Genomic DNA, 13,108 nt, shown 5'->3' on the forward strand with positions numbered 1-13,108 from the left:
AGCGAGAGAGAGAGAGAGCAGCAGTGGTCGAGTGAGCTATAGGAGTGAATGAATAGAGCAAGAACGAAGCCGTGAATCAGATAAATAAAACGTTATTTTCTGATTGTTCCACTGTGGTTATGTTCTAAAGCACAAATAAACACGCCCACACCTCCACACAACCCTGCAGGAAGGTGCTGCATTGCCAGATTCTGTGTGAATGCAGAGCTTCATCTTGTCTGCTGTGGCCTCTCTGCTCTGTGTGTGTGTACTTCAACCCCACCATCGGTCAAGCAGACACACAGACCTGCAGCTCTTTATATATATCCATGACACAGAGACAGAGAGCAGAGCGGAGCAGAGGAGAAACACAAAGACAGCGATGTAACTTGGTTGCTATGTTATGAGTCCCGACCTCACATCCTGCTGTTATTGGCTGGGGGCTACACACCTAATGCCCAGAGACTGATGCCCAGAAACGTTCCAAACACACCAAAAGTGTCCCAAATTCAGCCACCTTTGAGAACGGAACATCTGCGAACTTCGATTTACCATCTGATGTCACAGAAGAAATCAACATGTCTACGAGGGGGAAGGCGGTCGTAGAGATCACGGTGGTCTCTATGATTCAGAATGCATGTGCTCCATCTAGGGCTTACATGGCAGGTTGGCAGGTGTTTGCGGACTGGTGCGAGGCCAGGAACCTCAATCCCCATTCGTGCCCCTGCAGGGTACCCTAGATTTCCTGCAGGGCTTATTCAATAGTCGTCATGCTGCATCCACTTTGGGTTTTTTTTCCAGCAGCGATTACGGCAGGCCACGATGACCAGGAGCCATCCACTGGTGAAGAGCTTCCTGCAGGGGTCCTGCAGGCTGAGTCCCCCACTCGACACTTCGTTCCTCAGTGGGACTTTCAAAAAGTGCTGGGCGATCGAGCTGGTCCGCCTTTTGGGCCTCTGGGTCAGGTGGACCCAGAGGTACTGTCACTCAAAAAGGGGGTTCAGGGGTTGGTGGAACTACGTCTGAATCCGTCTTTCTGGCCCAAGGTCATCACCTCACTGTTCAGGTTAAGGATCATTCAACTGAGGGCTTTTTCCCCCCTCCTCATGCTAATGGGGAGGAGGAGCGTCTTCATACCCTGTGCCCCCTTTCAGGAATCCGACTTGTTGTTCGTCTGTCGCGGAGGTTGGGCTCAGGGGGCCCCTCTATCGGTGCAATGGCTCGCTCAATGGATCTGTGATGCGATCCTTGGAAGTTATGAGGCAGCGGTTCGCTCTTGCCCAGCAGGTCTGAGGTTGCACTCCACCGGGGGCATTGCGTCCTGTTTTCAGGGGTGCCTCAGTGGAGGACATCTGTTTGGCCACCTCCTGGTCTACTATTTTGACCTTTGTGCAGTCACATCTCAAGGACATGACTGCTGGATTGATGTTTCATTCAGTGCTTGGTAAACTGTCTGGGGGGACCTCATCTAGAGCAGAATGAGGTGTTTCTTGATAGTGTCCAGTTTGTTGCTTGACCACTGGACTGCTGCTGTTTCTTAATTGTGGCTGCATTTGAACTAATGTTGGTTCAGGCCCAGCTGGGAGTACATCTCATCCTTAACAGCCTTCGCCTTTGGTAGCTCCAGTTCTATGAGTATGTGCATGGCCCTCTGACCACGAGCCCAGCTGGCCCCAGTCGTTTGCTACTGAGTTTCCAAGGGACGTAAGTAAAGCGTGCTGGGGCTTCATATGGCGGTGAGTATAAAGAGTGTTGAGGTGGAGCCTCGTCGGATAAACAAATAGCGAAGCCCTTTAGTGGGATACGCACATATAGAACAACAGTTACATAACCACTATTTACAAGTAGGTCTGGGGGGTGGAGGGGGTGGGGGGGTGTTGTCGTGTCGTCAACTGGGCGTGCCGTGTAATAAAATGGGCGTGTCATGTTTACACTGGGCGTATCATGTAGTACAATGGGCGTGTCGTGCAGCTCTGCAAGGCTGCAGATAGACCCTTCTAGCTATTTACCTGCTAGGACTCGAGCAGCAGCCCACTGACGTAACGGTTACCTTGGCAACCGATTAGGCGTCGCCAGTCTCAACTGCAAATTCATGAGTGCGCATTTCTTCACGGAGACGTCCCGTCCCGTCAGGAGGGAAAAACGGCCACGGCAACGCGCAATGGGGACCAACTAGCTCATGACGGATAATAAAGCAGATGTGTTTTCCCAGCCGTTCGTGCTGTAGCGGAGCTGGACGCGCCGACCTGAAACATCACCGCTGTGACGGGGCTGTTGTTGATAACGTTACCCAGCAGCAGCCAACATGGCTGAGGATGACACGGAGTGGGTTGTGGAGAGCATCGTGGGCTACCTGGGGAGTCCCGAATGGGTCATTCCTGTCACGGACTTTATGGAAAACAAATGCACAGGTAGGTAAAAACATACCAGCCGACATGTTCAGCCTCGGACATCTGGCCGCACAGTAAAACCTCCCCCGTTAAACTGGAGCTGTGCACCGTTAGCTAAGTTAAGCTAACGCTAACTTGTGACTACGATGTTTTTGTTGACGTTTATTTGCAAACTTTGATAGTTTAACCGCCTTGTAACCCTGCATTTGACTCCATACATGTCCTAGTTGCGAGTTAATCAGAATTTATATAACATTTGGCACGACATTAAGCCACAAAAGACACAGGTGAGGATAAATATACCACAGTAAAAGTAACGTCGGCAAGTTTGCTAGCCAGGCAATCAAACAGCTCATGTATATTAACCTAACTGTTAGTGGACAGTTACAAAACGTTATTGGCAGCTATATTAAAAACAGAAGCAGTGATTTGACAAAAAAAAGATAGTGTAAAACACTTCCTTGTGCTCTCTAGCCTAAATGCTGACTTATTATCATTTAACATTAACATATACTTATATATATATATACATACATATATAACTACAGCTGCATCTACCAGAACCATTACTTCTGCACATATTTTATATAACTTTTCTATTTTTACAACCCACAAGTCAGATCATGCAGCCTAGTATTGTAATGTGTATAATGTTTATAATGTATATAGATTTAATTCCATTTGCTTTTCACTTTGTTTCATATCTGTAATCTTGTTTCCTGCACTGCTGTAACTTGTAAATTTCCTCTCTGGGGATCAATAAAGTCTTAACATATTTATCTTTTATGAATTTCAGTTTTTGATGACGAGGATGAAAATAAGTTATCATACACAGAAATCCACCAGCAGTATAAGAAACTGGTGAGTACACAAGTATCAAACATGTTAACTGACAGATGTACATTTTTCCAAACTGTCCTACTTTTCATGTTTTGCCTCATCATGACTAGTTTTACGTTGCTGATTCATCACACTAGACTGACGTAAGCTGCTTTGCTTTTTGTAGGTGGAGAAGCTGTTAGAGAATTACATGCAGGAGGTTGGCATCAACGAGCAGCAGTTTCTGGATGCGTGCTCTTCTCCCTTTGCCAAGTCCAAAACTCTGCAGGTATGTTAAGCTCCCTGTCCGCATAATACTGTCAGCCTGCCAGTTAACCTGAATGGAGAATCAAGAATAGGATGTGCTTACACAAACCCTTACACGCTGCTGGTTCCAAACATACTGTAGCTGCTCTGTGTGTCTCCTGTTTCAAGCCAGATGTTTATTATCCTAATGACTCAGCAAAATAAGAATCCAGTTTGTGACATAATCTACAACCATGTAAATATTTTTGATCTTAATCTATATTTAGATCTGTCCTACTTAAGTGTCATGGCTTTGTCTGGCTGCAGCAAGCTGACCAAATAGTGTCCTGAAAGTATATTACACTAAGTTAATTAGAAGTTTTTAATTCTTTGCCCTGGCCAATACATACACATATATCAGGAATCTCTCATGTTTTCATAATTGTTCCTGAAATGGGACATGATATTTTCCTGTTTGTTGAGTTTCCACACATATTTATTCTGTGATCCTACTGGCAAACTACAGTCTACGACTATAGGTTTGGAAGAATTGGCAATTTGGTGTTATATAAACCAGAAATTAGCTCTACAGTGCTCTCATGTTTTTTCTTTTGGAAAAACTAGGAGGTTGCATCTCATCTCTCTTCTCCTGATAGGTTACATATAGTTACAGTTTGATAGTTTTACATGAATCTCTAATGATATTTTTGGGGAAGTTAAATTTGTAAATAAGTTTGTTAAATAAGAATTTTAAGATAATATTAGTCACAGTCTACAACTCTATTTTTACAGTCTATCCTTAGATTTCCCCTGGCACTGATCAAAGTGGCTTTGCCAAATTGGCAGAGAGAGAGAGATCCTCAGGAGGCTTGGATCTCATTAATTACCACTGAGATAAATAGTTAATGTCTGCAAAGCAGGTCAAATTCTCCTAATACAAAGATTAACAGTGGCAGATGTTGTCCTGAAATAGAAAGTACAGAATGCAGAAGTATAAAAATAGAAAAACAGTCTTATACATGCATAGAAAACAATACAAAAGCTGACTTTTCATAGGTTGTCTGTAGATGTGTTTAAGCTGCTTTTCGGGTTCACCTGTGTGACAGATTGTTGGCTTTATTTTTGTGTCCTGGGCAGCACAGCTCAAAACAAACTGAAGTTTTGTGATGATAAAGGGAAGTTTTAAACATAATTAATTGTCCTGACGGGAAAATAAAAATATGGCCCAGGTTAAAAAACATTGAATAATTAGTCATTTCCAGTGATTTGTTTGGTCAACAATGTAAACAGACTCTCAACAGAATGCTTTAGCTACATTTAAAGCAAGGGAGAGAGTATTTAGCTCTGCATCCACACTCACAAACAGACTGAGGGATGTTTAGTTTTTCCTGTAATACTCTGCTGACAACAAGTCACAATAGCGTTTGGATTGTTTTGTTTTATAGAAAAAGTGATCATATCTCAGACTGTTTTGCCTCATAACTCAGTTCAGTTTGTTTATTTGTTCAGTAACATCGTTGGATCTGATCAGTTACTTTGTACAGGCTGATATGTCAAGCCGAATACATACCACTGTATCTGCTCTGCAAAGGTGGCGTCGTGCATCTGCACTGATAGGAGTAGAGGACTCAACTTTTAGTCTGTGTTGATGGACAGCAGCTAGTTGCAGAGGAATGTGTTGTGGTGTCATTTTTACTTACTTTGCATTTTTTGTGATTAAGTTACTCAGAAACAGGATTTTCTGAAGGATCAGGCTACAGACAGAGACAGAGAGAAAAGCAGAAGCAGGATGCGATAAGAGAGACTGACTAAGGGAAAAGGCAGATAGCGAGGAGAAGAAAGAGAGAAGCTGAACACGGAGAAGCTGATGACCCAGCTGAACGTACAGCATATTGAAGTTGGTCAGAACGATTTGCATAGTATTAGCCTAGATGAGGTACAGACCTTTGACTAGAGACAGGAAGCTCACGTGAAAGATTAGGCCTAAGTACCACTCTGTTCACTCTGTTCTGTTAGCTTAATTTTTTTTAGGGACTTGACTTGAGTGCCTACCATGCTAGAAGTACATCCAGTTCTGATCTGTTGCGTGCTTACAGGACAAGAAAACCTTGATGGGAACATAAAATATTCAATATCTCAACTTAAACCTCTAGTTTAGGGAGAGCTAATTTCATATGACAGACATCTGTCCCTTCAAATTGAAGAAGGTCTGTAAGACAAAATCTGGTGAGGAACTGCAACACTTTCAATCAGTAAAATTACACAATTTTTATTTAGACTTCAATGAGCTTGGTGAGACAGAAATTTGGCCATGCAAAATTAAGTTTTAGGTGGAGTATGATACCAAAGAATTTCTAATATTTAAATAAACGCATGTATTAACATGCTGCATGATGGCGTCAAAGAAAGCACATTGTTTTTATAACTAATCAAATTAATACAATGAAGCAATTCATTTTTATGTTCAGAGTATTTCAGCACTAGTTTATACTGTGTGTCCTGACCCATATTCCACACTCACAGACACTTTATCTCACCCAAATCTTAATGCCATTGATTCATCATCATTTTGTGGGTTCAGTGAATTTTCATAGTTTTAAGTAGTTGTTGTTTTTTTGTTGTTCAGTCGGTATTCCAGCCAGTTCTGGCCACAGATGATTTCCAGATGTTTCGTGCACTGATGGTCCAGAAGAACATGGAGCTGCAGCTTCAAGCCCTCAGGGTCATCAAGGAGAGGAATGGTAGGCTGGATTAACACACACATATGTTCACCCAAATACACACTGATGCAGCTGCAAGTAACATCCCTGTGTGTGTGTGTGTGTGTAGGGGCCCTCCCAGAGTGTCTGACTGATGGCGTGGACGTGATGACAGAGTTGCAGCAGCAAGAGATGAAAATCCTGCAGGAGGTTCTCAAGTAAGTTACTTGTTCTTTCTCTCTCACACACAAAAACACAAAGTATATTGAACTGTACTGGTATTTCCACATTTCTTTTATCCGACCATCACCTATAAATGCCCAGGTAGATCCTGCCCCTGTTCTCTAATGGGATTTCACTAGTGGCAGCCTGGCCCAGAAGAACACGCTGTGTCTAATGGGACCGCAGCTAAGCTCCTTAGGGTCCAGCTAATTTAGGTTGGAGGGATTGAAACTAAACAAGCAACTGAGAAAAATAGTATTTTTATCCCCTTTGTCTTACCTGAATACCTTGGCTACTTATCAGCACTGCTGAATGTCCTCCTGTCCAGTCCGCCACTGGTTTCAGTTCATCTCAGTGTGCTCTCAAAATCAAACTGGAGAGACTTCAGCAACTTCAAGATGATTACAACACTGATTACAACAATATTACCTTTGACAAAAGAATGAAAAGATGAAGTCAGTTGAATGTTCACTGTGATGGATTTGGATGACCTTTAGCAGGTTTCAAGACTCTTAAGGGTTGATTTTTCATGTCATATAGACAAATATGTATTAAATATATACTGCTCAAGAAATACATTTTATACTTATAATAATAAATACATTTGTAGAAATACTTTTCTCAAGTGCTGTAAAGTCTGATAGATAATCTTGTTGCCTGATGCGCTGTGAGAGTACCAAGGTGTACAGTTTTAGTAAAGAACAGTATCTGGATTTATTCTGTCCTTTTGGATCTATAAAAGTCTTGTATAGGATTTCTGACCTGGCACAGTCACAGTAACAGCTGGAATCACAACTCTGAAAAGGAATTACACTGACAGTAAAGGGCTCTAGTCAGTCTTTTCTGTACTGTTGTAGTTTACGCTCTTGGCAGGAAATCAAACAAGCATCAGTCATTAAACATCAATTAAACAAACGTTCTTTGGGGTTTTTTTGGACCAATTCTGAGCAACACATTTATATGACATCACTCTTCTGCAAGATCTTTTCAGTAGGCAAATATGATTGTAGTTTATCAGTTATGAGCCATAAAGCTGCCGTCACTGAGTCATCATCATGCTGGTGTTTATTTTATGTTTTTTTTTATGTCTATTTTTTAATGTTTTTATCAGTTTCATCAAACGTTATGATGACATGTTTACATTATACAGGTTTGTTTGTTTTTTCTTTTTTTAGATAAGTGAAATACAACATCTTTTTCTTGCTCTTTTACATAATCAATCTCTCTCTCTTGCTGTATACCGACTGGTCAATCCTTTATGGAAGTCTTCTCTAAGGCAATTTAAGTAGTTAAATCAAATTAAGGGATCTGTGTGTGTGGTGCCCTGGTGCTGCCCTGACGTTGTGGCCTTATTCTACCTTCTAGTCAGTATGTGTTGTTAGTCAGAGGCTACATGAACAATCCAAACTGGTTCCTGAGTGTTTTATAGCAGGACTAATTCAGAAATTACAAACTTTGTGAAAAGAAAACATTTTTGCTTTGGGTAATTCATGAAAATTAGTTACGCATGGACCAACTCTAATTTTGAACAGTAGAGTAAAACTAGACACTTCATTTTTTTCTCCTGCTTTGTCCTCAGAAAGTCAAAAGAGGAGTATGATGAAGAAATGTCCAGGAGGCTGCTATTAGAGGAAGAGCTCGGTTCCACCTCCAGCAGCTGCTCCGATAAGCCAATGGCAGAGATTGGTCCTGCCCAGAAAGCCACCACTGCTCCCAGTCGACAAAGCAACACCACCAAGGTACAGCATCATGAGCTGTTTGTGCCAAATAATATATGAGCCCTGCGAGCCTTCTCGTACGAGCCCAAAGAAACCTCTGAAAACCCGCAGTATTAAGGTGTTACCTTTGTTAAACTGCGAGATATCGTCGATTGCCTGTATGGGTTTTAATATCGCTGTTAACTGTGCCTCATGCGACCAACGTTTAATGGTTATTTCCAACATCCTCTTTACCCTTAAAGCCGCATTTCGCCTTTTTAATGTGACCCTGTTTCTGATGTGTCCAATGTGCAATTTATTCCATCCTAAGACCAAAGGTGAGGGGACTGTTGACAGCAGCAGCAGTAATGGTCACCACGCCCCACTAAAGAACAGAAACACTGCCACTGAATCTAAACTGGTAATTGAACCTTCCATGTAGTAACAGTAGTGACCTGATAATAATCCACAGCTACTGTATGTACACCACAGTATGACCTAAGGATGCATTAATACCTCATTAACAGTATCTCTAACGGCTAACACAGAATGAAAAAAGTAGAATAAATGTCAAAACCATATTGATTTTGGTCATGTTAAGCCTGCACCAGGCAATGGATTAGTATGAGGGATATTCTTTTACACCAAAACAAGCACTAGTATTGATAGGTATCAGTGCATCCTGTGGGCAGACAGTAGCTTTACAGTTTTATAGCCTTTGTAGTAGATTAGTCATGTAGTAGCTTTGTGTCTTAAAAGCTTGTAAATTAGGTTGCTCTTGTAGTATCAGTGGCTCTCAAATATTTGCTGACAGGCAGTATTTCTTTTGTTTTACAGATTATTAATAATTTGAGGTGAAACATAGTTTACAGAGATTTAGAGCCAATTGTTTGTCAGGATCCTCTGCGACCAGTTTTTACCATTCAGAGCTCAACCATTTGAGGCTGGTGGAGTTTTAAAGAGCCTGCAGGGCATGGTACCAGCAGTAGGAGAGAAAGAGAATCAGTTGAAAAATATGGCGTATGTTGTTTTTTTTTTCAGTAGGCAGATGTAAAAAGTCCACAAATTGAGGACTGTGGATGTCATCGTAGCCACTGATTTCCAGCGCTAGCATGCCGCAATAGTGGGCTGAATTTGATGCAGTGTTTATGTCATTATACTACATTTATTAATGCCTTTTGGTTTCTACCTCCAGGTCAACGGCAAACCTGCCAGAAAAGAGGAGAGCAAGATGTCTGCCACAAGAGGTGGAGATGAGAAACACGCAGCTACCTCTTCTAAGCCGGGTAACAGCCGCATCTACCACCACGTCTCCAACTCTAAACTCTTGTTCTTCTTGTTTTATTAAATCTCATCTGAAATTACACATTAATCAAACCAATTGAACATGTGTGTGTGCAGATTGTGGCAGCAACAGTGTGGAGCCCAGAGTCCTCCCAGCAGTGAGAGCTCCAGTAAAGTCTGGCGAAACCTCCGTCAGCCTCAGTCCAGATACCAAGGAGCAGAGCAGCAGCCAGACTGCAGCTGAAGCCTGGCTGGAGGAGGCACACAGGGAGGCCGGCTTCTCCAAACCATATACTGTGAGTCTGCGTATCTGAGCACCTGCTACATACATACAGTACGTTTTATATATTCTGCTCAGTGCCACACATGCTGCGTAATGTAAGTTAAACCAGTAAGGTGTTTAATGACCATCGCCTACACAGAGGTTTCTTCAACTGACAACTGATGCTGCCCATGACTCCCCAATGATGCTTTTTTTTTATAGACAAATAATTATACACACACATTAAATGCAGCAAATTGTTGCTTTTGTTTGTTTTGTGAAACAGTAGGATATTGCAGTCGTTTGTGACCAAATTCAGGGAATGTGTGCAGTTTGTGCTCAGCATAAATCACTTAATACAGTCATAATTTTTTTAAGGTAGACTGATTCTACCTGATCTTTGTCCTCTCTGTTAAGGCCCCAAGATCACAGAATTTTTACAGTTCACTGAGTTTAAAACATCAACAATGAGCTTGTTAGAAACTCAACCAATACCTGGATTTTTTTATCATCAGATATGTTTGTAAACTAATTAACTGGGCTTAATTTCTGATATTTGGATGTGCACAGTTTGAGTTTTACTCCTCCTGCTTAACCTCTACCTCCTCCTTCTCCTTCTCCTCCTCCTCCAGGAGCTGTCAGCGTCCCAGCAGGAGCAGCTCCAGCAGAGGGCAGCATATCTGCGTCAGCAGCGAGACAAGCTGCATGCACTGAAGAAAGAACAGCAGAAAACCAAGCAGACCACCACGCCGGAGGAGGCACCCACCACCCCCACACCAGCACCCACCACCACCACCACCCCGGTAAATACAGCCTGTTCCTCGTGTCCTCGTACTTTTATACGTCTCTTCACAAGGTCACAGGTCATAAGACAAAACAAGTTTCTCCAATTAAAGGACACATAGCAGAACATGGTTTACTGTGGAAAAAATGTACTTTGCTTATCAGACTATTAGAATTTACTTGATTTTAGATGTAATTAAGTTTTTCACTATTTCCTCGGGTTAGTTATTGTAAGTTATTTATATAATTTATTTGTAATAGAGACAGTACAGATAATTTCAGGGTTATACCGGCAGAACTTATAAAATTAAGACTTAATATCCATACTTTTAATTTTGCTCATCTTTTAATTCAAAAACTTCATTCTTGATTTCACCTGCTTTCCTTTAACCCCCCTGTTTTTCCTTCTGATTTTTCTTTCCTTTTCTTTCCGTTTTCGAATCATCCTCGTGACTTATTTATTGGGTTCTTGTTCTTCATTTCCCTCTGCCTGTGTCTGACCTGGTCTGGCCTGTCAGGAGGCAGTGGGGCAGTCCCAAAGGAATGGGGCCTGTACCCCTCCTCCTCCCGCTGCTGCTCCTGCTCCTCCAGCACAACACTCTGCTAACTCCTCCAAACAGAAGGTGATCCATCAGCTGCCTCTGCCTGATGTGAACACGTGTACTCGTTCATGCTCAGTGTGTAGCTCTGGTTTTGCTGTGCAGTTCTGTCTCTGTTGCACTTTGTCTCACACACAAACCTGATAAAAGGAGTAGCTGGTTACTGTTTTACGCCAGTTAATTGTTTCTAAAAGCCACAAAGTGAATGAGGTCTCATTGAAATCACACAAGAAATGTTAATATTTGATAATGTGGAAAAACCCCCTGAAAATACAAGCTTGCAATTTTCCCAGCTAGCTGCTTTTGTTCAATTTCCTGCTAATACATGTGTAGACGTGTGCTTGGTTGTATTTTAGAGGTCTTTCCCACTGCTTTTTCACTCCCTCAACATTTGGTCTTCAGCTGGTGGTCATTATTATATTATTATCTATCAGATTGTTTACACCACCGCCTGCTCTGCTCTCTTCACACAGGAGATTTCTGCCGAAGAGAGAAAGAAGCTACAGAAGAGAAAACATCTGGCTGACAAGCTGAAAGAGGAAGTAATCAAGAAATAGCTTCGCCCTCCAGCTGCAATATTCTTATTTATATCCTGTCCCTTTAATTCAGTAATCAAACATATGGCTTCCTTTACACAGCCTCCTTCATTCTGATTATTCACTTTCACAACACCGATCAGGGCACATCAAAAGTACGAGATCTTCCTTCATAAGAGTCTTAACTTTTCATTGGTGTCAACAGATGAAAAAAAAAAAAGTATATATTTGTGTATGTTCAGTGGGCCAGTATGTTGCAGTTTTCACACTGTGAGAGACCACTCAAGTATTTTAAGACGCTAAGATCAGTTTGACTGAGCGAGTTCAGAAAATGTTAAGGAAACTTGGAAAAAGCGTCATGCACCTGTCAGGGCAAGTGATGGCTGTACATGTTATTCATCCATCTGACATTCTGCTGCCAGATTCACCTGAGTTGTTTCCAAAATCACTCTGAATTTTTGTCCCATTTTTGAGTTTCCAGAATCAAAGTGTTAAATTTATACACCGTGTGGAGACATTAAAAATCTGCACAGTGGAGCAAAAAAATGCCTTCCCAGCATGAACTTCTTGCTAAAAAAATCTCACAATGCAACAAATGACCTTTTAATAGATGAGGAAATTACTATTATGCAACACTACATCCGCCCGTAATGGAACACAATCCTGATTTGAGTGTCTGAAATCTCATTTTCCCACTCAGTAGAGTAAACCACTGGCTGTTAGGGAATAGTGACTAAAGGAGTGAGTTTGTTTCTCTATAGACAGCAGTCAAAAGATCATTAATGGCAAAGTGGAAAACTTAATGTGAAACAGACTTTATGTGAGGCACAACTGGCCTTGAGTTCTGTCAATGAATTATGGGTTCAGACTTGATCGGGAGAGTCTTATCTTGAGGTGATGGTAGCATTAACTAGCACATGTGTACAGTCTTGTTTTCTACTGTCTTTAGCGTTCCCAGAGGGAAGAGTCAGCTGGTACGTCGTAAAAGCTGGTAACACTGTAGCAGCTCATTAAAGAGCGCTGTGGAAGTTGTGAAGATGAACACGGGCGTCATGTGTTCGTAAAAAGGGGCCAAGATTAACAGTGTGTGGCTTTCTACGAGGAATGCACTATTTACCTTCAAACCAGTCTGCAATCTTCACTCTAAGCAATCATGATGCACCAGTTTCTATGTAATATTGTTACCATGCATGCTGTTTAATAAATCACATTTTATAGAAACTATCTGGACTCTGATTTCTGTGTGAAAACTGTAAAGCTACAGAAATTTGGCAGGAACTTCATGGCAGGTAGCTAGTCTCAGACTGATCCTTAGATTTGACCTGAAAAACAAGGTTTTTGTTTGGTTTTGCAGAACCAAACGGGATGTATTTTATCACAAATCACTGTATGAGTACAGAATATACCGTCCATTCCAGGTACAAACATTCAGAAAATGTGCTGTATGAATTCCCCGCTGTAAAAAAAAAAAGAATCCAATATAATTAAAAATGTTCTAGGAAATATTTCAATAATTGGCAGAATCCTAAAAACAAACGGTACAAATCATATTGAGATAAAAGTCCACTAACTATAAAATCCAAAGCTGCTTG

The 13,108-nt window shown here is 41.5% G+C and overlaps 1 protein-coding gene across 5 annotated transcripts; it reads left to right on the forward strand.

Moving 5' to 3' along the window:
- Positions 1-1,963: 1,963 nt before the first annotated feature.
- Positions 1,964-12,740, forward strand: cfap36 (cilia and flagella associated protein 36). 5 transcript variants are annotated; one of them, XM_067610551.1, is made up of 12 exons: positions 1,964-2,390; positions 3,166-3,230; positions 3,376-3,477; positions 6,061-6,175; positions 6,264-6,351; positions 7,935-8,094; positions 8,384-8,473; positions 9,248-9,338; positions 9,454-9,632; positions 10,231-10,401; positions 10,900-11,004; positions 11,454-12,740. In XM_067610551.1, exons 1-12 carry the CDS (start codon positions 2,285-2,287, stop codon positions 11,535-11,537), a joined length of 1,356 nt encoding a protein of 451 aa, XP_067466652.1. In that variant the 5' UTR covers positions 1,964-2,284; the 3' UTR covers positions 11,538-12,740. The 5 variants fall into 5 exon arrangements, with proteins under 5 accessions (XP_067466652.1, XP_067466653.1, XP_067466655.1 ...); XM_067610552.1 differs by having other exon boundaries at positions 1,965-2,390; positions 10,903-11,004; XM_067610554.1 differs by lacking the exon at positions 10,900-11,004 and having other exon boundaries at positions 1,966-2,390.
- The last annotated feature ends 368 nt before the right edge of the window (positions 12,741-13,108 follow it).

The sequence above is a fragment of the Thunnus thynnus genome, chromosome 14 (assembly GCF_963924715.1).
Source record: "Thunnus thynnus chromosome 14, fThuThy2.1, whole genome shotgun sequence".
Classification (NCBI taxonomy): Eukaryota; Metazoa; Chordata; class Actinopteri; order Scombriformes; family Scombridae; genus Thunnus; species Thunnus thynnus.

What these genes read in the sequence shown, in the direction of transcription:
- cfap36 (XM_067610551.1), top strand. Translation starts at nt 2,285, where the DNA reads ATGGCTGAGGATGACACGGAGTGGGTTGTGGAGAGCATCGTGGGCTAC. An exon ending in ACCAGCAGTATAAGAAACTG is followed by an intron (nt 3,231 to 3,375) that starts GTGAGTACACAA and finishes TGCTTTTTGTAG; the next exon opens with GTGGAGAAGCTGTTAGAGAA. An exon ending in ATCCTGCAGGAGGTTCTCAA is followed by an intron (nt 6,352 to 7,934) that starts GTAAGTTACTTG and finishes CTTTGTCCTCAG; the next exon opens with AAAGTCAAAAGAGGAGTATG.